Source organism: Sphaeramia orbicularis, chromosome 20 (assembly GCF_902148855.1).
Source record: "Sphaeramia orbicularis chromosome 20, fSphaOr1.1, whole genome shotgun sequence".
Taxonomy (NCBI): domain Eukaryota; kingdom Metazoa; phylum Chordata; class Actinopteri; order Kurtiformes; family Apogonidae; genus Sphaeramia; species Sphaeramia orbicularis.
Genome location: NC_043976.1, coordinates 8,078,876 through 8,099,156, shown reverse-complemented (window position 1 = coordinate 8,099,156; position 20,281 = coordinate 8,078,876). Strand labels below are relative to the sequence as shown.

General features: G+C 37.8%; 1 protein-coding gene across 3 annotated transcripts; it reads right to left on the bottom strand.

Annotated features, from left to right (window-relative positions):
- Positions 1 to 139: 139 nt before the first annotated feature.
- On the bottom strand, positions 140 to 18,456 carry dlec1 (DLEC1 cilia and flagella associated protein). Of its 3 annotated transcripts, none has more exons than XM_030123543.1 (38): positions 18,127 to 18,456; positions 17,916 to 18,056; positions 17,674 to 17,830; positions 17,433 to 17,561; positions 17,169 to 17,353; positions 16,275 to 16,498; positions 15,198 to 15,282; positions 14,965 to 15,052; positions 13,948 to 14,121; positions 13,706 to 13,842; positions 13,457 to 13,549; positions 13,215 to 13,305; positions 12,962 to 13,124; positions 12,279 to 12,471; positions 12,025 to 12,101; positions 11,691 to 11,853; positions 11,517 to 11,613; positions 10,650 to 10,780; positions 10,389 to 10,541; positions 10,152 to 10,282; positions 9,804 to 9,954; positions 9,524 to 9,640; positions 8,247 to 8,368; positions 7,985 to 8,164; positions 7,839 to 7,906; positions 7,592 to 7,743; positions 7,373 to 7,488; positions 7,220 to 7,290; positions 6,434 to 6,654; positions 3,975 to 4,133; positions 3,773 to 3,895; positions 3,563 to 3,657; positions 3,316 to 3,403; positions 2,978 to 3,175; positions 2,721 to 2,882; positions 1,865 to 2,015; positions 1,609 to 1,726; positions 140 to 342 (listed from the first exon to the last, which is right to left on the bottom strand). In XM_030123543.1, the coding sequence occupies exons 1-38, from the start codon at positions 18,208 to 18,210 to the stop codon at positions 222 to 224; spliced, it is 5,109 nt and encodes a 1,702-aa protein (XP_029979403.1). In that variant the 5' UTR covers positions 18,211 to 18,456; the 3' UTR covers positions 140 to 221. The 3 variants fall into 3 exon arrangements, 2 of the variants coding, with proteins under 2 accessions (XP_029979403.1, XP_029979404.1); XM_030123544.1 differs by having other exon boundaries at positions 6,539 to 6,654; XR_003934212.1 differs by lacking the exons at positions 140 to 342; positions 1,609 to 1,726; positions 1,865 to 2,015; positions 2,721 to 2,882 and having other exon boundaries at positions 3,128 to 3,175; positions 3,563 to 3,692.
- Positions 18,457 to 20,281: the final 1,825 nt, after the last annotated feature.

Genomic DNA, 20,281 nt, shown 5'->3' with positions numbered 1-20,281 from the left:
CAACATGTAGTGTTCATTCAACACTATAAATCATCAAAACATTTATTATCCCTTCTATTTAGTTCTTAGAAGAGAAAAATCAATGAGTCAATAATTTGCATCTGTTCTGTGTATTTCTTATCACATCCAGACTGTTTTCCACTTTACAATTTCATCTGACAAATAATTGCTTCAGGAAAAGACAGCAATAAAACACTGTGTTATTGTGATCAGTGGTGACGTTATGTCTGGTCAGAGTTGTACTGTTCATTAAATGATCCTGTTCCCTTCAGCTGCACCGTGAGGGAGGTCTTCACCAGAGGAGAACGGATCACAACCAAGGCCCTGAACTCTCTGTCTCCACTAAAACACAAAACACACAGATCATCTTAATACTGGGGTGTCAGACATAAGGCCTGTAGGCCAAAACTGGTCCGCCAAAGGGTCAAATCTGGCCTGTGGGATGAATTTAGGCAAATGCAAAAATTATATTATTAACAATCAAGGGTGTCAAAATTATTTCAGTTTAAACTATAAAGACCCAAACATCCATCAACAACCAAAACCATTTACTGATGTAACAGTTTAATGTCTGTTGATCCACTAATTCTATCAATCCATGTAAATAATTGGTGTAAAATACAGTTATTTATCTTTTCATGGTCATCAGATATGACCCATTTGGATGTCCAGAGGCTCTGTAGTTACCGTGGAAACACCATCATCTTATACAACATTGATTCACCAGTAAAACCCATGGAGCTGAATCAGTGACAGTGGAAGGAAATGCTTGGTTTATGTTCAGTTAATCGTATATTTGACTGAAATAGTCACTTTTTACTCAGATTTCTCTACTTTTGATATAATAACCCTCAACTTTAATATGAGCTTTTATGAACATCTACATGATCAGTAAATTAAATATAGGAAAATACATGATTTTCACAGAAAAAATGCAAAGTAAAAAAGATAATATTACAATAAATGGTAATAAATTACTTAAAGAGAGGTTCAATGTAGAGGAAAAAATCATTTGGGAGCTGCCACAAAAGTAGCACTGGGTCTTTATGGGTTAAGGACCACATACTGCCCAATTTGATCTCAGGTGGGTCAGACCAGTAAAATAACAGCATAATTTCTAAATAACAACTCCAGATTTATATCTTGCAACCTGAACACATATGAGCCAAATTTGTTATGAGAAATAACTACATTACTTATTACACTATACCTGTTACTACATGTTTTGTGTATTTGTGAATCCACTGTAACGTGTAAGTTGTAATGTACATGTGTACATGATAAACTGAGGCATATTATTAAAACAGCATTTATTTTTCTTAAGAAATTTCAGATTGTTAATATTATTCACCTCTTTTTAAAGGATGGTTTGTAGATATAAACATTTTCAAAATGTATTTTTACTTTTTTCACTTCAAAACATAGAGAAATGTTTGGAGCTGATATTATTTATAGGCTATTTTTCTATTATTTTATTGGTCTGACCCACTTGAGTTCAAACTGGTCTGTATGTGGCCCCTGAGCTAAAATGAGTTTGACACCGATGCCTAAATACATTCTGTAAATTGCTGCATCACAGTCGCTGTGTAGACATTTATATTGTGTTACCTGGCAGTGAAGCTGATCTGTAGACACTCGCTGCTGCTCGCCACATGGAGTTCTTTAGGCCTGAGGAGCCCAAAGTCTGGAGTCACTCTGAACACATCAGCGTCTGATTCATCGGAGTCTACATTGAAACAGTCACAAAGTCAAAGAATGTAGCATTGTACTAAAAAAGTAACCATTTTAAATAACTATAGTCTAGGGATTAATCCTGTTAATGCAGCTGTTTTAGTCAAGAAGCAGAAGATGGTTCAGTTGTTACCTATATGTGATTTCCAGTATGTGTGAGCTCCATGACAGTACAGTTTTACTTCTTTTATCTGAGTCTTGCCCACATAGCAGAAACCGAAGTCGATGCTCTCACTGGACAGATGCAATGTGGAAAGATCGAGATTGGCACAAAGAGGCACCGTCTGGACAGAACCCACAGGAAAAAATTAACCGTCTGGGCCAAACATTTTCAAAAGACTTCAAGTGATTTTATGATAGTGGTTGAATTTTGACTGACAATCCTAATAATAAAGACAAAAAAACCTGTCTTCCATTTTAGAATCACTTCCGTGATTAACCCTTTCATGCATGAATTATGTGAACCTTAGTCAAGATATTTTTCCTCAGTGTTTTTATTCCTCTTTAGACATAAAAAAAACAATGCAGTCAATTTTTTTTTTTAAGTTACAAAAATTTCCACTCAGCTGGACACCATGTGTTTAATTTTTGAAGCAAAGAAACATGTATTAAAAATCTAATATTAGAAAGTGATATGGAAAACTTTGCAATAAAAACATTTTTAATAGTGCTAATCAGATGTTTATTATTTAATGCATAGAGATAATATGCAAAAAAAAAATTTGTTTAAAAAATACCTGTCAATTATAGTCTAATAACAATTAGCAATTGATTTACACTAAAACATGTCACTGCTGATTATGAACAGCAAAGTTACAGTAACGGCATACATGTCAGTGTATGGGATGATGCATAAGTGTCCACTGTGTTGGCTGATATGCAACTAAAACAACAAAACCCATGAATATACAAGAGAACAGCTGGAGAAGAACTGTCCACTGTAGTGACCACTATGCATGAAAGGGTTAATATCGACTCTTGTCTTTAACCTGCAGACTGCTGTTGCTGTAGTGAATCTGAAGGTTTTGTTGGAATCTCAGCTTCCGCCACCCAAATGCACTTTGGATCAACATCACCCCAGATGGCCTTTCCTCATCTGCCTCGTCAACATGGTCCAGAAGAGTCAGGGAGCAGTGGAAGGCAATTTTAACCTAGTAAGAACAGACACAAGTTAGATTGAATAGTAGAAAAAAAACAAGATTCTAATTAAAACATGTGTGTTTGTGTATTTCTGTCCTCATCACACCTGCATGCTTCGTTGTGGCTGCAGCACCAGAGACTGACTGTCAGTGGTACTAGTGTTACTGGAGGTGCTCGTGTGGGTCAGAAGGTTTGGTTTTAGGACAAAAAACGGAGGCTGAGTCTTCAGCTTGAAGTGCAGAGGCATCTCAGAGGTGTTTTTTAGCCTCAAGGTCTGAATTATGTCCAATTCCTGTGCTAACAGCTGTGGAGGAAAATAAAAGCAGAAAAGGACCTCTGAGCACAACTGTTCAGAAATATTGGACACTATTGGGATGAATTCCTCATGTATGCACTTCAGTATGTCAGAACTGATGATTAGTGTTGTAGATTTAACAGACCGACCTCCTTCTCTGATTCTGTTCCCAGTAAATCACCGGCCGAGGCATGAAACTCCAGCACCCCCTCATCCTCCTCCATCTGCACTAACAGCCTGCAGCAACAGGGAGCCAAGAGGAAGATATGCAACTTAATCAGACCACCTCTGAGCTGCTTTTGGCTAACCTCAGCTGATTTTAATTTAGGAAACATAAATTGAGTTGGATGCATCATGGGTTTTGGGGACATAAATAGTATGACTGTAATTACTTACACTGCAGGTTTAACGACCGCTAGTAGATTCATTCTGACAGGCTCCAAATCCAGACCCTGAGGTCGGTTAACTTTACCCGGGACGCAGGCGGACATCTGACGCATACAGTACAAACACACACAGATAAAAGCTATTTCATGTTACTGCATCAGTTAGCTACATTTTTTCATTTTACGAGACTAAAAGCAGTTAGTGTTTAGGGTGTAATACCTCAGAGTCGAGGCTCATGAAGCCCAGAGCTTTGCCCACACATTTGGACTCACAAGCTGAACCAGAAAGTGTCAAAGGGGTGAAAGACACATGGATGGTGCTGCTGCCTTTCGCTGGAATCACCTCAAGAGGTAAAATATATCACGTCTAAGGTGTAAAACCAGTGCAAGGGTGTAATATGGTGAAATATTTGCTCACATACTATTTGTTGAGGTGTGATGCAGTATGGGTAATCTGAAAGGCTTCCCACATGAGGTCTGATGTGGACAGAGAGGAGTTTATTCTTGGCATGACAAGGATGTAAAGAAATACTTTCTTTCTCACTGTCAAACTCAGTTATAGATTCCTCCTCCTCCCCACCCTGGAAATGACAAATAAAGGTTAACATGCATCTCATATGGGTTTATGTACTGGTGTCATGAATACTCTCAGTGGAATGTAATCATATACTGTACATTTGACTTTCTGAAAGCTTAGTGGCAAGAATCAAGGAACGATATTAAAGTCATTCAAACATTAGACGTGTATATTGAAGTCAGCTTTTTAAGTGAAATCTAACTAGCTAAATACATTTTTTGTTGACCACAGAGAGCACAAATTTATCATTTCAATATGTAGTTTGAATCTGGACAAATTTGCTTGATTAAGAATATTTTTTTGTACACTGTTCCTCCTTCTGTGGTCCCTCTTCTCTTCTGCCTTCATTGTCATCACTCACTTATCCATATTGTTGTGATAGTGTTTATTATATAGTTACATAGATGGTAGAAGTTTTTATTATTTGTACTAACATTTGCAGTAGTAGTATATCCACTGTAAATACTTGTATTTGGAGTAGTCATATTACCAGTTATGGACATTTGTTCTACCTATTGGTAATTATACTAGCACCAGCTGACCTACTTTTTAACAGTTTTAGTTCAGTTTTCTGTGCATCCAGGTATCTCCTCCTACTTCCCCAATCTCTCTCTCTCTTTTTTTCTCTTCCTTTACCCTCTCTATTTAACCCCAACTGGTCAAGGCAGACGACCATCCTCCAGGAGTCAGGGTCTGCTTGAGGTTCCTGCCTGTTAAAGGAAGTTTTTCCTCACCACTGTCACCAACCGTTTGCTCCTGGAGGATTCTGTCTGTCAGAGTCTGATTTCAACCAGCTCTGTATGTAAAGTGTCATGAGATACACTTCCAGTCAAAAGTCTGGACTCACCCGGTTTTTTCTTTATTTTCATGACTATTTACATTGTAGATTCTCACTGAATGCATCAAAACTATGAATGAATACCTATGGAATTATGTAATTAAAAAAAGTGTGACATAACTCAAAGCATGTTTTATATTTTAGATTCTTCAAAATAGCCATATTTTGCTTTGATTACTGCTTTGTACATTCTTAGCATTCTCTCGATGAGCTTCATGAGGTAGTCACCTGAAATATTTTCCAAAAGTCTTGAAGGAGTTCCTAGTGATGCTGGGCACTTGTTGGCCATCTGCAGTCCATCTCATGCCATTTAAATGAGAAGGTGAGTCCAAACTTTTGAATAGTAGTGTAACTTTTGTTATGATTTGGCACTATATAAATAAAATTTGATTGACTGATTGACTGTTCAAATTAATATTAAAAAAAAAAAAATGTCTGGATAAAGGCTGCTTTCTTCCAGAATCGCAATGTGTAATTTAAAGACTTGCAATACAATATAATGTGTATGTACAGTCAAGTATTTGGATAGTGTGTAATCTTGCCTCTAAACACCACCACAGTGGATCTTAAATGAAACAATCAAGATGTGATTGAAGTGTGGATTTTCAGCTTAACTGTTTAGGAATTACAACCATTTTAAACAGAGTACCTCCATTTTCAGACACTCAAAATAATTGGTCAGCTTCATGGTCAGATCTGTCCTGTTCCCTGGTTATTCTTTGCTAAATTAAGCAGATAAAAGGTCTGTAGTTAATTCTAAATGCCAAATTTGATTTGGTAGCTGTTAACTGGAATTCTCAATATATGAGGTCCAAAAAGGTGTCAGTGCAAGTGAAGGAGGCCACCACTCAGCTGAAAAATAAAACAAACAAACAAAATAAATCTACCAGTGATAGTGAAAGTGGCCAAATCAACAATTTGGTAGAAGATATACTCTTGGTGAGTTCTATTGGTGAATTGCCAATTTGTTCCGCATTTAAAATATGACATATGTATTAGATTTCATTATCTTTGGGGGTGTGAGATAATTCAGACATTGTGGAAGGCAGTATGTGTAAATATTGGTACAGAAATCCAATGTCTTCTTGGAAATGTTTCAGACTCTTGTACAATATGAAAATGTTTCTCATAGTTATGATTTGGCAATGAAAACCATGGCAGTGAGAGGTGTCACTGATGACCCTCCTACTTCCATATGGGATTCCTAAACTTTTGGAAAAATGAGGATATTATATCAGTATGTCGTGGAAGAAAACAACCTCTAGGAGTATAATTTTGGTCACATGACTGATCGGACCGAACTGAGAGAACTTGTACCAGGAGGCAGCTTATGATGTTTCTCATGTTATGTAACTGCTGCGCTTCCTTCTGTCTTCTACTAACCAGTCTTGTAACATTCATCTTAACAGATTACTCTGTGTCATGTTTGTTATTTACAGCATCTTGTGGTGTTAAAATGCACGCACAGATGTGCTTGTGAGGGAGGTGCTTGTTCCCACAGAGTCTAGTGTATTCTTCCTTTCCCAGGCTCTTTGACTGTTCCCATCAGACAGCCTTAATGCTCCGCTTACTGTTTCGTTGCCATCTGCATCTTTGACTGGAAAAGCATCTCCAAATGCCACCACAACGTCCACCAGTTTACGGTCGTTCTTATCTACATTATAAGTCTCCCAGTCCATACGAATATCTGGTGGTAGACAAAAGATAACACTGTAAATGTGAAATTCCTGTCATTTCTATGGTTATGTTCAGACTGCAGGCAAATGTGGCCTAAATCCGATTTTTTTGCTCATATGTGACCTGTATCTGATCTGTTAAAGACAGCTGGAACAGCATAAATCCGATTTTTTTTTTTCAAATCCTACCCAGGCCACTTTCATAAGTGGTCCTAAATGCAATACGTATCTGATATTTTGCAATGTGACTTCAGTTTCAACGGCCAGGTCACATCTGGCATCCGGCCTTTACGTCATTGAAATGCGACAAACGTCACAATTTTGCATCCCAGGAGTGTTACATCAGTAAACACAGTGCGTGCCTGCGTGATCACATTATTATTATTACATCAGGACCTCTTTTGCGCATGACTTCAGGGTCACATTTAGTTCATACTCAAAACTGATAGAAGTCGGATTTAATGTGTAATATGAACGAACACACAAAAAAATCAGATTTCACCAAAAAATCCAAATTGTGCATTAAGACCTGCTGTCTGAACATAGCCTGAGATACCATTTTATGATAATGTTTACCGAACATGGTGGGATTGTTAATGCGAAGAGACCGAGACACAGTGTCACCTCCAGATATATGAGAACCAAACCTACGGATGTGCACAAAAAGCATTAATGCCACCATCAAACCAGTTTTTAAGTTTGCTATTTTTATAATACAGAAGAACTCACTGTATGTTTGGCCCCTTGTTCTGGTCATCTGCTTGTGGGCCTGTGATCTGGAAGTAGAGTGGACATCCTTTCACTGTCATCTGCACAGGAATGAGTGTGGGCTCCAGGTCCCCCACCTGGTGAAAACACAAAACATCTGAAAAACGCAAGCCTCTTACCTCCCTCTGGCAGCAATTTCTGATCTTGAAAAGGTTCAGTCCTAAAATAACTACATCATACTTTGCATATGAGGTTATCTCTGTACTCGCCCCACATGTCAGTGTAGGCAGTCACATCCACGCTCTGGGTCTCAAACGGTCCCAGCATCCCAGTGTTTGGCATAAGAAAAAATGCTGCACCTTTTCCATAAGCCAGCAAGCTGCTCACAAAGTCTGCCAAAAGATACAGAAATGCAGGGTTAGAGCCTATCGTGTAAGACTCAACACTATTTTATTTTCAAAGTATGTGCAATAATAAGGAAGAATACCTTCATGTGCTTTTTCTTCTATTTTTTTAGCCTGAACGGAGTGAAGCGGCCTCTTGACATATGTGGATCTGTCATTAAAATGCAGTCTGTGTCACATTTGCAGTAAAGTTGATCAATTATTCAGGCTACAGACTGAACTGCATTACCTTTTCTCTGACTGACTACTTGACTTCGAGACACTGCAGCTGAAGTACTCTGCCTCTATGCTGAAAGGGGCTGGGATGGCAGTTTGATTGGTTATTAGTAACTGTTTAGTAACAGCTCTCTTCAAAATGACATTACCAAAGTTGAAGAACAATGAAGAACTCTCATCATCGTCAGGGGAGCTACAATAAAAGAAGGCATTTTCAGTTTCTCTACTGTCAATGGAGCATTTATGAAGTTAGATGAAATATTTTATGTGTTTACCAGATACTTGGTATGCAATAGGATACGCTGAGTTTCTTGGTTTTGGAAGTTCTGATACCAAGAACAAGAGGAGAGTTCATCCCCTGGACCTCACAGACAGCAGCAACCTCAGTCAACTCCAACTCCAGAAAACAAGGATAATGCATCAAATACAAAATGTGAAAATGAAATGTTTATCTTCCCTAATAAAATATTAATTTAACTAGAAAAGCACTCGGAGAGCGCAGACCTACACCAAGGCAGATCAGTGCCCCCCCACCCCCCCCCCACCACCACCACCACCATTACCACCAAAATTTAATCATTTGTTCCTTGTGCCAGTATCAACATTTCCTGAAATTTTCATCCAAATCCGTCCATGACTTTTTGAGTTATCTTGCACACAGACAGACAGACAGACAGACAGACAGACAAACCAACTCTGGCAAAAACATAACCTCCTTGGCGGAGGTAATAAAATATAATATATTACTTTAGTTTGAAAGTCTCTCTGAATTTTGATTCTGTGTTTCCAGATAAGGTTGCATTTGTACTGGGGTTAAATCAGCTGAGTATTGTTGGTGATCGACCACTTCAGAGCCACTATCACATACAGCAAACAAAGCAAATGCTGACATATGAGCTGGAGCATTTTGGTGATGAAAGTACATCCTTTCCACGCCAATTTTCAAAGTCATCTTTTAGCTACAACATGCACCTTACAGAAACAGAGAACACAATTATTGTTCCACTGATCTGAGATTTGTCCTTTACAATTAACCTAACCCACCTGTTCATGAGGGGTAAGCACTGCAAAAATCAAAATCTCACCATGTGTATTTTTCTCATTTTTAGCCAAAATATCTCATCACACTTAAAATAAGACATAATCACCTAAAGAGTAACTTGTAAGTGAGATATAAGAACTTATTTTTAGACAATAGATCTCGCAAATCTTATTTCAAGAAATCTTACCAAGATAATTTTCACTTGTTCCATTGGCAGATTATTTTGCTTGAATTAAGCCAAAGAAAACTTGAATTAAGCAAAAAAAATCTGCCAATGAAACAACTGAAAATTATCTTCATAAGATTTCTTGAAATAAGATTTTCAAGATCTGTTGTCTAAAAATAAGTTCTTATATCTCACTTATAAGTTACTCTATACGTGATTATGTATTATTATTATTATTATTATTATTATTATTATTATTATTTAAAGTATGATGAGATATTTTGACTAGAAATGAGAAAAATACACTTGGTAAGATTTTGATTTTTGCAGTGAGAGGTACTTACATCTGTGTGAGAGGTGAAGTTAATTGTAATCTCCATGCTGGCATTAGGTCCCAGAGTAGCAGATGAGGGATCAAAACTAGCTGTACACAGTTCAGCCTGTTTTCCCTGAAGTTGAGTCTGAAGGAAAAAAACATTTCCCTAATACCACCAAGTAACAACTGTGTTAAATGAGATTCCAGTGAGTTTATTGTTACTCGGTTGAGATATAGAAACCACAGATATTCTTATGGGTTGGGGTTTTACACTGACAAACCAGATATTGAGTCAAAACTGAGCGTACCACCCAGGTGAAGTGTGAGGGCAGCAGAGTCTGGTTGAAAAGAGTCACAGTTCTCTTGGCAGGAACACCGATGTAGAGTTCACAGAGGAGCAGTTCACAGTTTAGCAGACACGCTTGGGGAGACTGCACATCTGCTCGCACTGACAGGTGACTGTAAGGAGCAAACAGGGAGCGTGTTACCTGTCAACATTATTATTATTATGTTGTTGTGATGGCTGCAAAGCTTCCGACATTCTTTTGCACAGCTTGAGTTTGCAGATGACTTGAGATGCAATACTTACAGCTGGAAAGAAAAATGTCGAAGCTGAAATTACTCTTAAGGAGACAACATCCACAGAGCATCCTTACCATCCAGATCCATTCTCCACTGACAACTCCAATTCTGTTTCAAACTGCTGGCAGAAATGTGGCCTGAAGACAATGTTCACGATGCAAGAATCCAAGGGCGGCAGCAGACCTGTGCACGGCTCAACTAAAAGCTAACCACAGACATTCCTAACCACCTGACACAGGTAACTGAACACAATAATAACATTAAATGGTTGCTCTGACATGCATGTATGCTGCGCCTGTAGCCGACCGTACCTGTGCATCTTGCTGGCTTTTATTCCTTGTCTCCAATGTCCAGGAGGCCTCCAGCTGACTGGTGTTTATGAGGACAAGTGATGTTTGACTCTGATCCCCGAGCCTCATGAGCCCAAAGTCAATATTGGGCACACTGACAGTCACTGTGGGACCCTTGTAATATTAGATGATAGACATAATCAGACCAAAATTTTCACAACAAGAAGCCATTAAGGTGGAATACAATGCTCACAGTGTGGATATTTTTTAATGTATTCTTACCTTAAAGGAAACTTCTACTAATAAAGTAGCAGGTTCAGTGCTGTGCTCTATGTGGCAGACCAAACTGGTCACAACTTTTTCTGGTTTCCCTCCAGTCATAATCAAATCAAAATCAAAGCACTCATTTTCCTCTGGACCAAAAAAAAAAAAAATCACATAAGTAAAAAAAATATTATTAATAATATGACTATTTTAAATGCTGTGTAATATGATGTTCAAATCAGAAAAAAAAAAAAAAAATATATATATATATATATATATATATATATTCCTTACATTACAGAGTGGGGAAGCAAAATTTACAATGAACATTTAGTTGTTTTTTCTCAGCAGGCACCACGTCAATTGTTTTGAAACCAAACATATATTGATGTCATAATCATACCTAACACTATTATCCATACCTTTTCAGAAACTTTTGCCCATATGAGTAATCAGGAAAGCAAACGTCAAAGAGTGTGTGATTTGCTGAATGCACTCGTCACACCAAAGGAGATTTCAAAAATAGTTGGAGTGTCCATAAAGACTGTTTATAATGGAAAGAAGAGAATGACTATGAGCAAAACTATTACGAGAAAGTCTGGAGGATACTATTAAAGAAGAATGGGAGAAGTTGTCACCTGAATATTTGAGGAACACTTGCACAAGTTTCAGGAAGCGTGTGAAGGCAGTTATTGAGAAAGAAGGAGGACACATAGAATAAAAACATTTTCTATTATGTAAATTTTCTTGTGGCAAATAAATTCTCATGACTTTCAATAAACTAACTGGTCACACACTGTTTTTCAATCCCTGCCTCAAAATATTGTAAATTTTGCTTCCCCACCCTGTACTTATCATTCACATAATGTAAACTGTGTAACACACCTATTTCACCAGTAGAGGGCTCTACCTCTATGATGTGGCAGCTGCTGTTCATCCTCTCCCATTGAAAGGAGACACATGTTTTGCTGTGGTTCCACATCTGATACACAAAAACACTGTCTCATACTCGATTTGGGAAAGAATGCATTTCTGGCAGAGGGATGTATCTGAAATAACCTTGAATTGTCTGCGGGTGGTGGTGGAAATCAAAACCTCTCCGGGGATAAACACAGCGTAGGGCTCCAGCAGGACCTGGTATGGCTCTGTTGACCCTTTGACCTCTATCTCCATGACAATGACATCACTCACCTTGGAGCCAGTGCGCACAGGTTGAAGGACACTACATTTAGACACACAGATATAATTAAAGACTTTTTAGTTGGAGTATGTCAAAGGAACATCTTTTTAATGAACATAATGTGTGGTATCATAGTTCTTAACTAAACAACAACGTGTACAATATGGTGTACACACATTTACAGCTGTACATGCAAATTAACAAGAACTTTACCCATTGTCACTGGGCTCTGGTGGCAGCTGTGGGACATCCCTCAGGACCAAGTGACAGACACTGTGGTAATCCTTCAACTAAAAAAAAACACAAACATTGTACAGTTTACAGGACCTGATATCCAAGAAATGTTTCCACACTCTTTTAACACAGACACAATGAGAATTTTCTCTACTGCCACTGCAATTTTCTAATAAAACTGATGTATTCTAACTCATGATGGCTTTAATCTGCATATTCAGCATCCTTCATACCTCTTTAGGAATGAAGGTTAACAAAAATTCCTGATTCTGGCAGGGAGCCAGAAGGCCTGATAGTGGAGTAACATGGAAAACATCGTCTGTGGTCGGGTGGAATTGGATATGTGAGGGCTCCGGGGTTTCCCCTGGAAGCAGAGGATGCACGTTGGGCTTCATGATCTGCCAGTGGAAGGGCAGCTCCAAGTGGCTTCAGTTCCAGAGACAGAGACAGACAGAGACAGACAGAGACAGACAGAGACACAGACAAGGACAGACAGAAGCAGAGACAGGGACAGAAACACAGACAAGGACAGAAACAGAGACAAAGACAGAAACAGAGACAGACAGAAAGAGAGACAGAAACAGAGATACAGACAGGGACAGAAACAGGGACACAGAAAGAAACAGGGACAGAAACAGAGGCAGAGACAAAGACAGGGACATGTGTAATGTTATATTTAATGACACTTGAAAGGAAACTCTTTTCAGCTTGCACCAGTGTAAAGACAGCACAGAGCCAGATAAAAGCAGCAGCTGTGTGTCCCAGAGTCAATATTTAGTTTCTGAAAATGCTTTTTAAAGCTGGCATGAGGATCTGCTTATTTTACTAAAATGCAAAACAGCAAAATGTATGCCCTCCATTGTTGTGTACATGTACATGGTAATTTTACATAGTGTTAAATAAAACGCCAACTTACACATTGTTTCTAATAACAAGCCTCTTTTGTTGCACAGCATGAGGGTTACACGGATTGAAGCGAACAAAGTGCTCTGCAGTTAGGTCATGCACCTCCCCCACAGCAGGACACTCCCTCTCTCCAGACACCGATAAGAGTTCAAGTGCAATCAGCTGGCCCTCACCTGGAAAACACATATAAATCATACCAGGAGAAAGTGATGGCAGAAAATCTAAGAGGAAATTTATTATGAAGCTGAAACTTGAAGACACACCTTCAACAGAAATGTCTTTGACCTGGCAGTTGTCACAGACGACGGTGAATACCTGACAGCTCTTCTCTGCTCTGGTGGGGAAAAATACAACCTAAAAAACAATGAATTCATGTTAATCAAAGTTCTGGACATTAATTAGAATTAAGGGCAGTATTACACAAAAAAGTAATCTAGATATAATGAAACTAATGAGTCCCAACCTCAGAATCTTTTATCTAAATTAACCTCCATGACTTTCTCACCTCTACCACTGTGGCCTCCCCTGGCTGCAGAACAAAAAGGGACGGGCTGACTGCAAAGGGAGGCTGTTCTGAAAAGTAGGTTCTGGACACAGACTATAAAAAGAAAGGAAAAAGAGGGAACATGGGGAAGATTTCAAATGCATGAGGATTCCCTCTGGGTACAATAGTGAATACATCTAAATATAATAGTTACTGGTGAGTAATAGCTGGTTATGGTATTTACAGATTATGCGTCAGATGGATTTTTACCCTGAGGTTGGAGGCTGGCCATTGGTTTTTAGGGATTACGCAGAAGGTCCCGGTGCTTAAACCAACGTTTTGGCAGAGGAATTCAACAAATTTGACCCCTCCAATCAAGCAATAACCACAGTCCAGTACTCTGGGTACTGCATGATTATGAAAGGGAGGCCATTTTTACAACACAATAAAAAATATGTTAGTGTCTTTGAAAGTCAAGTTAAAAAAAAAAGTTTATATGGGCAGAAACTCACAGGTAAGAACCGGAGGGGGTCGTCGGGCCTCAATGGGCACCAGTAGCAGGTGCTCAGCTTGGGTCTCCACCACTATGAAGTCTTCGAAGTCTGCAAGTGAGTCTGGAGCGAAGCGTACTGTGTATTTACAACTCAGCCCTGGAGCAACAATGCCCCCTTCACCAGGGAACCTCCCTGCAAAAAACAAAACAAAACCAAAAAAAAAAACAAAACAGAAATTCTAAGTAACAATTCTTTCTTAAACCCATAAAGACCCAGTGCTACTTTTGTGGCAGTTACAAAAATGATTTTTTTTCTCTCTATTTAAACTTTCTTAAGTGATTCATCACCATTTATTAGAATATTATCCTCTGCATTTTGCATTTTTTAAAGTGAAAATCAGGTATTTTCCTACATTTAATTCATTGATCATTTCATTGATCAATTCATTAACACTCAGATTATAGTTGAGGGTTATTTTATCAAAAACACAGAAAACTGAAGAAAAAGTGACTTTTTCAGTCAAATCTATCATTAACTGAACATAGACCCAGTGTGTCCATCCACTGTCATTTATCAAGCTCCATGGGTTTTACAGGTGAATCAATGTTGTAGAAGATGACTGTTTCCACGTTCAATAGGGAGCCTCTGAATGGCCAAATGGGTCATATCTGATGACCATGAAAAGATGACAAACTACATTTTACACCAATTATTTACATATTTTGATAGGATTAGTGGATCAACAGGTATTAAACAGTTTATATCAGTAGATGGTTTTTGTCTCCAGTGACTGTTTGGGTCTCTATGGGTTATGATTTTAGAACTCTATATGAAGAGTAGCTCATCTTCTCAATACATAATGCTGTTTTTACAGACAAAACTGTGACACAGGACAGCTGCAAAGCCACAAAAAACAACAGTCACATGCCAGAAGGAAGTGACCTACTTTGTGATGCAGCCACTGACACGTATGGTTCTCTCATCAGTCATGAAGCAAATAAATAATCTAATCAGTGCCAAAAAGAAGGAGCTCACCCAGTCCAATAGAGAAGTAAGCAGTGGTGGGAGGAATGACACGGACATGGCGGCTTGAGGAGGTCAAGTTTTTCAGCTCCAGTGTAGTCTGGTACAAGATAGGACAGAATAGAGGTTGGTAATGTCAATCATCTTAGTAAATATGCTGAAACAAGAAAAGTCATCTTTGATTTTACAAAAATTTTCCCTGGGGATTTTAAGGTTAAAAGTGTTAATTAACTGTCGGAATATACCTCATAGACATGTCCCACGCTGTAGTCTGTGAAAAACACCACAGGAGGTTTTGCTAAAAAGACTGGGATAGGATCTTGACTAGAGCTTTAAGGAAACAAGCACAAACACAACCTGAGCACACAGTGTTTCTAAAAAAAAAACAAAACAAAACAAAAAAAAAAAAACCTACACAGGAAGTGGTGAGTGCGGTAATAAGCAAACACAACGTGTATTAAATTGCAGTACGTCAGAGTCACAAAGCAAACATCTCTGATTCATGCAGTGTCCTTATCTGCTGTGAGAGAAATTCATTGTGATTTATCAGTGTGTGGTTGTACCTCAGCTACAAATGCACACCGTGGTATTTTTATGTTTTTTATGTTTTTTTTTCTTACAAAAAGGGGGTGTTTTAAGATACAGCATACAGTAAAATAAATCACCATTCCACAGTTGCTTACTCACTCGGCTTAACATAAGACTATCAGCAGCAGCCAAGAAGGATATCATCCCACAGTGTTTGCATCCCCGGGAAGAATGAGTCACCCTGTGCTTTTTTTTTAAATTTTATTATTTTTAATTCTTTGCATATTTGGCTGCCCCTGCTGGATGTGTATTGTTGCAGATGTTTTTTTTTTAAGGTTTGTGTTTGTCTCAAGTTACACAGCCTTGCTTTGGCACAAAAGGCTGTTGTTTGTACTCATTTATGAGGGATTCATATTGGCTGCTAATATAAAACAGGTATTGTATAACCTACTCTAATTCTCTATTTAGATAAATATTTATATAAATACCAAATTTCTCATTATTCTCCTTTATATTTAATTTCTCATTTGTGTTTTTTTTTTCTACCTGTCTTTTTCTTTGCACTTGTGTGTTGTATGTTGCTGATGTTAACTGTGAAATTCCCCACGGTGGGATCAATAAAGTATAATCTTATCTTATCTTATCTTATAACTTTCACATAGCCTATATAAGATTCACTATATCATTATCCTACATTTATCATATTACGTGTTTTGTAATAATCAATACATGTTCACGATGAAGTTATGACTTTTATGAATTAAGTGCTGTCATATTCCACACTTGGCATTCACCTTTTCCTTTCCATCGCTTTCTGCTCATGCTCCTTTACCCACTCTTTGGTTCTGGACCGGATGAGGGATGCACCACCCTGCTGAGTATTTGGAGGAAGGAAACGTGGATTGCGTAGGAATCTATGCCGATCTTTCAGCTTCTGGAGCTCATTCCTCCCCTCAGCCCGATCCTTGGCGCTTGGCTCTCCCTTCCATTTTGGTTGAGTTTTGGTTTGATTTGGCTTCTAAAACACATGAACATAAAAATCTCCAAACTACATGGATTTAATTACATCCTTCTCTTTCTTAAAGGCTTTCAATATTATAAGTATGTGATTTCTCAAAACACAAGTATTTACTTCTAATGCAACTGTCCAGTTTTCTATCAACTGCTAACTTTTTACTCTACTACAGGGATGAGTAATTTGTCCAGAAAATGAAATCTCTATCATTTTGTCAATTCAGTCATCATGTTTTAATTTTTTTTTTTCCTGGAATTTGAGATCAATCATGTTTCAGAATCTGTTTTATTACTTAAATCTTTCAGCTGTGTATGTGCAATATCAATAACAATAACAAAGGAGACTTGACAATGTGACTTATTTCTTCAAAAATAGAAGTTTTAAATAAAACAAAGCACCATTGCCAATGACTGGAGCAACATGTTAATACTGATACACTGATGCTCATAAAGTTGCAATAAAATGTTCTTAATTCTTCTCATGAAAATGTGATTGTGACAAAGTGTTTTATTCTTGATACATAGTGTAAAAGCAATACTTAAAGAATCTATGCCCTTAGAAATAAAAAAAAGACTGTTAAAAGCACCAACACATCCATAAAAACGACATTATATTAATGAATAAGCTCTCTTGGCAGTAGTACATCAAACCATTTAGTCATCTGTTTGCTCACCTCAGTGGATGTTTTCTTCATATTGAATGTATCTGAGCTGCATTCAAATGTCAGGCTCAGATCAGACTCATTCATCTCCAGGATGGTCGTTTCTGAACTGGGAAGTAGTGTGTAACCATCATCTTGGGGCTCCCGAGACACGTGCATAGTGAAGGCTACTGTGGGTTTGGCTGAATTTGATTTTACTGACAACAGAAGGACAGGAGAAACAGTCAAAACACACATACACCAAACGGTTAGTACAGCACAGAGGGAGTCAAGTACCTGCTGGTGCTTCTGCACGTGGTGGTGGTTTTGGTGTTGGTATAGTTAGGTAGTCCCGAGGGGCGATCAGATTGTTAATTTCAAGAAGATCATTATCTACACACCATGTGAAGGCTGACTTTACTGGAACTAGACATAGAAAAATAATGATGAGGTATAACAGAACTGCAATTATAGTTTTCACAAACAATGTCATGGATGTGTATGTTATAAAAATTGATCTCAAACTTTTCTTTTTCACCTGTGAAGATGCCTTCTTTATTATCAAAATCTTCCATCCTCTCTTTAAGTCTCTCATAGGCTTCTCTTTCTGTGGCAGCAGCCTGAGCTCTGGCCTGAATTATATGACTCTCCAGCATGTCTGCCTCTTTTATACACCGGTTATATTCAGAATGAGCCTATGAAAAACAATTATAATGACGTTTTTTTCTTCCATTATTCATTTATTGTAATTGTCTTCCACTGGAATTTAAGTAAGAGTACCTGTTGAAGCTCTTCAACATATCTGTCATGATAGCTGCTTTTCCCAGTTTTTGTCTTTAAGAGGTTGGACAGTGTGTCTTTTCCAATTATGTCTTTGGTGTAAACATCCTTGAAAATGCTTGCTAAGACATGGGAAATGTCCTGGTACAAGAAAGATATTTGGTTATTTTATTATAAGGACAGTTGTTTTATATGTTTTTGTGAGTCTTACTTGTGATTTTCCCGACGCTGGCTTGTGACTGTTCACTGAAGGGTCCTGACAGGACTGTTGTCTGGTCTCTAGTTCCTCCAACATGACTTCAGCTGAAGGACACCCACTCTGAAGCTAATGCTAACGCTCACTAGCTTGTTTAGCGTAAGCAAAGCGAATTTATTGAAACACCAAGTCTGAAGGTTCGCAAATTCGGTATCTAAACTAGGTACGGATTCTGTCCCACGTAAAAACGTGACACTACACGGGGCCAAAGGTAAAGTTATAACTTGCTGCAGCTAACTGAAGTCCTCAACATCTCGCTGCTTTTCAGCCATATGTGTACGGGTGGTTGCCATAGAGACAGACACAGGGCGGAGTCACGGTGTTCACTTTAATAAAGTAAGTTGTACATTCATTCATTATATCATTTTTATGTTTTTAATTTTCACTTTTCCACTATCCACACCATATATTTTATGCTGCCTGCAGTTTCTTAGCCCTGAACTCTGTCCTGTTTCTGACTTGATCAGTGAATTTCCCTGTTGTAGGATCAATAAAGATGAATCTCATCTTATTTTATCTTAACCCTCAAAGATCTAAAAAGCTGCTGTCGACCAAAAGCATCTGCTGATCTAAAATGTGTAGTAACTTTTGAACCACTGATCATATCAATACTGTTAAATAATTCACATAAAATGCATTTATTCAGCTTTTATAGCTCCAGATTTGTCTTTTTTGGACATTCAGGGGTTCCATAGTGAACTAGAAGCACTCGGAGAGCGCAGACCTCCGCCAAGGCTGATCAGTGCCCCCCCACCCCGTGGGCCCCCCCACCCCCGATCACCACCAAAATTTAATCATTTCTTCCTTATCCCATTTCCAACAAACCCTGAAAATTTCATCCAAATCTGTCCATAACTTTTTGAGTTATGTTGCACACTAACGGACAGACAAACAAACAAACAAACAAACAAACAAACAAACCCTGGCAAAAACATAACCTCCTTGGCGGAGGTAACAAAGAAATGCTAACATTCTCTGCAACACTTATTCAACAATAAAACCCATGCAGTTTGACAAATGACAGTAATTGTAGATGCTTCTTTTTATGTTAAGTTATTGATATATTTTGCTGAAAAATTCCCTTTTTCTTCAATTGTCTTTGCTTTGTTACAATAACTTTTGACCAATAAATTAAACATGGGAAAATATCTACTTTTCACAGAAAAATGCAATATACAGAGAAGTACATTGTAATAAATAGTAATAAATCAGGTTAAATTTGTTGCATTTATTTATTTCAGTCTGATAAACAAACACAACCCACAGATCCATCCAGTCCATAGAAACAAGAAATTCTCCTTGATAACAAAAATTTTGAATACAAACTTCACTAATTAAATAATTAATTTGTACAGTCAGACTTAAAAGGAATAGGCTGAAGTTTAATGCTTATTTTGCCCACCCTTTATACATTACCTTACAGCACATCTTCAACTTTGACAAACATAACATCTTCACACATCAACATTGAAAACAATATACACTATCAGAATGCTAAAATGAATATTAAATGTTGCATACAAACTTAAGACTTAGAGTTCATAGTATATCTATTAAGAGTAATATTTAGAAATGTTTTTTTTTAAGGTGGGAGAGAGGTCCATAGTTTCAACTCATCTGTGCAGCTGTTCCACAGATCTACTCCACTGACAGACATACAGAATTTCAGAATATTTGTTCTAAACGTTTTCTTTGTGAATATTTTGGTCCCTCTAAGACCATATTGACTGTCTCTAATTTTGAGCATTTCCTGGATTTCTTTTGACAGGAGGTTATTTTTTTTAACTTTGAACATTATTTTTAAAAGTGTCTAGGTCGACTAGTGTTTGCAGGTTAATGAATCATTCATTTCTTGGCTCATTATAAGTTGTAAATGTAATGGTCCTTAACATAGATAACATAAATTGATTTAGTATTTGATACGTATGTATTGCCCCATACCTTAATGCAGCAGGTTATGTAAGGTTGCTACAAAAATTGTTTTAAGTCTTTTATGGTTAAACAATATAAAGTTGAATATAAATGCATCACATCATTATACATAGACTAGCAAAAAATAATAATAAACGATCATCAGTTTGGAAGAGAGCGTCAAGATTGCAGTGATGAA

Coding starts and splice junctions, on each gene's coding strand:
- dlec1 (XM_030123543.1), bottom strand. CDS start 18,210: ATGTTGGAGGAACTAGAGACCAGACAACAGTCCTGTCAGGACCCTTCA. Junction 15,053..15,197: donor GCGTGGGACATGTCTATGAG/GTATATTCCGAC, acceptor ATCTTGTACCAG/ACTACACTGGAGCTGAAAAA. Junction 13,306..13,456: donor GGGAGGCCACAGTGGTAGAG/GTGAGAAAGTCA, acceptor ATTGTTTTTTAG/GTTGTATTTTTCCCCACCAG.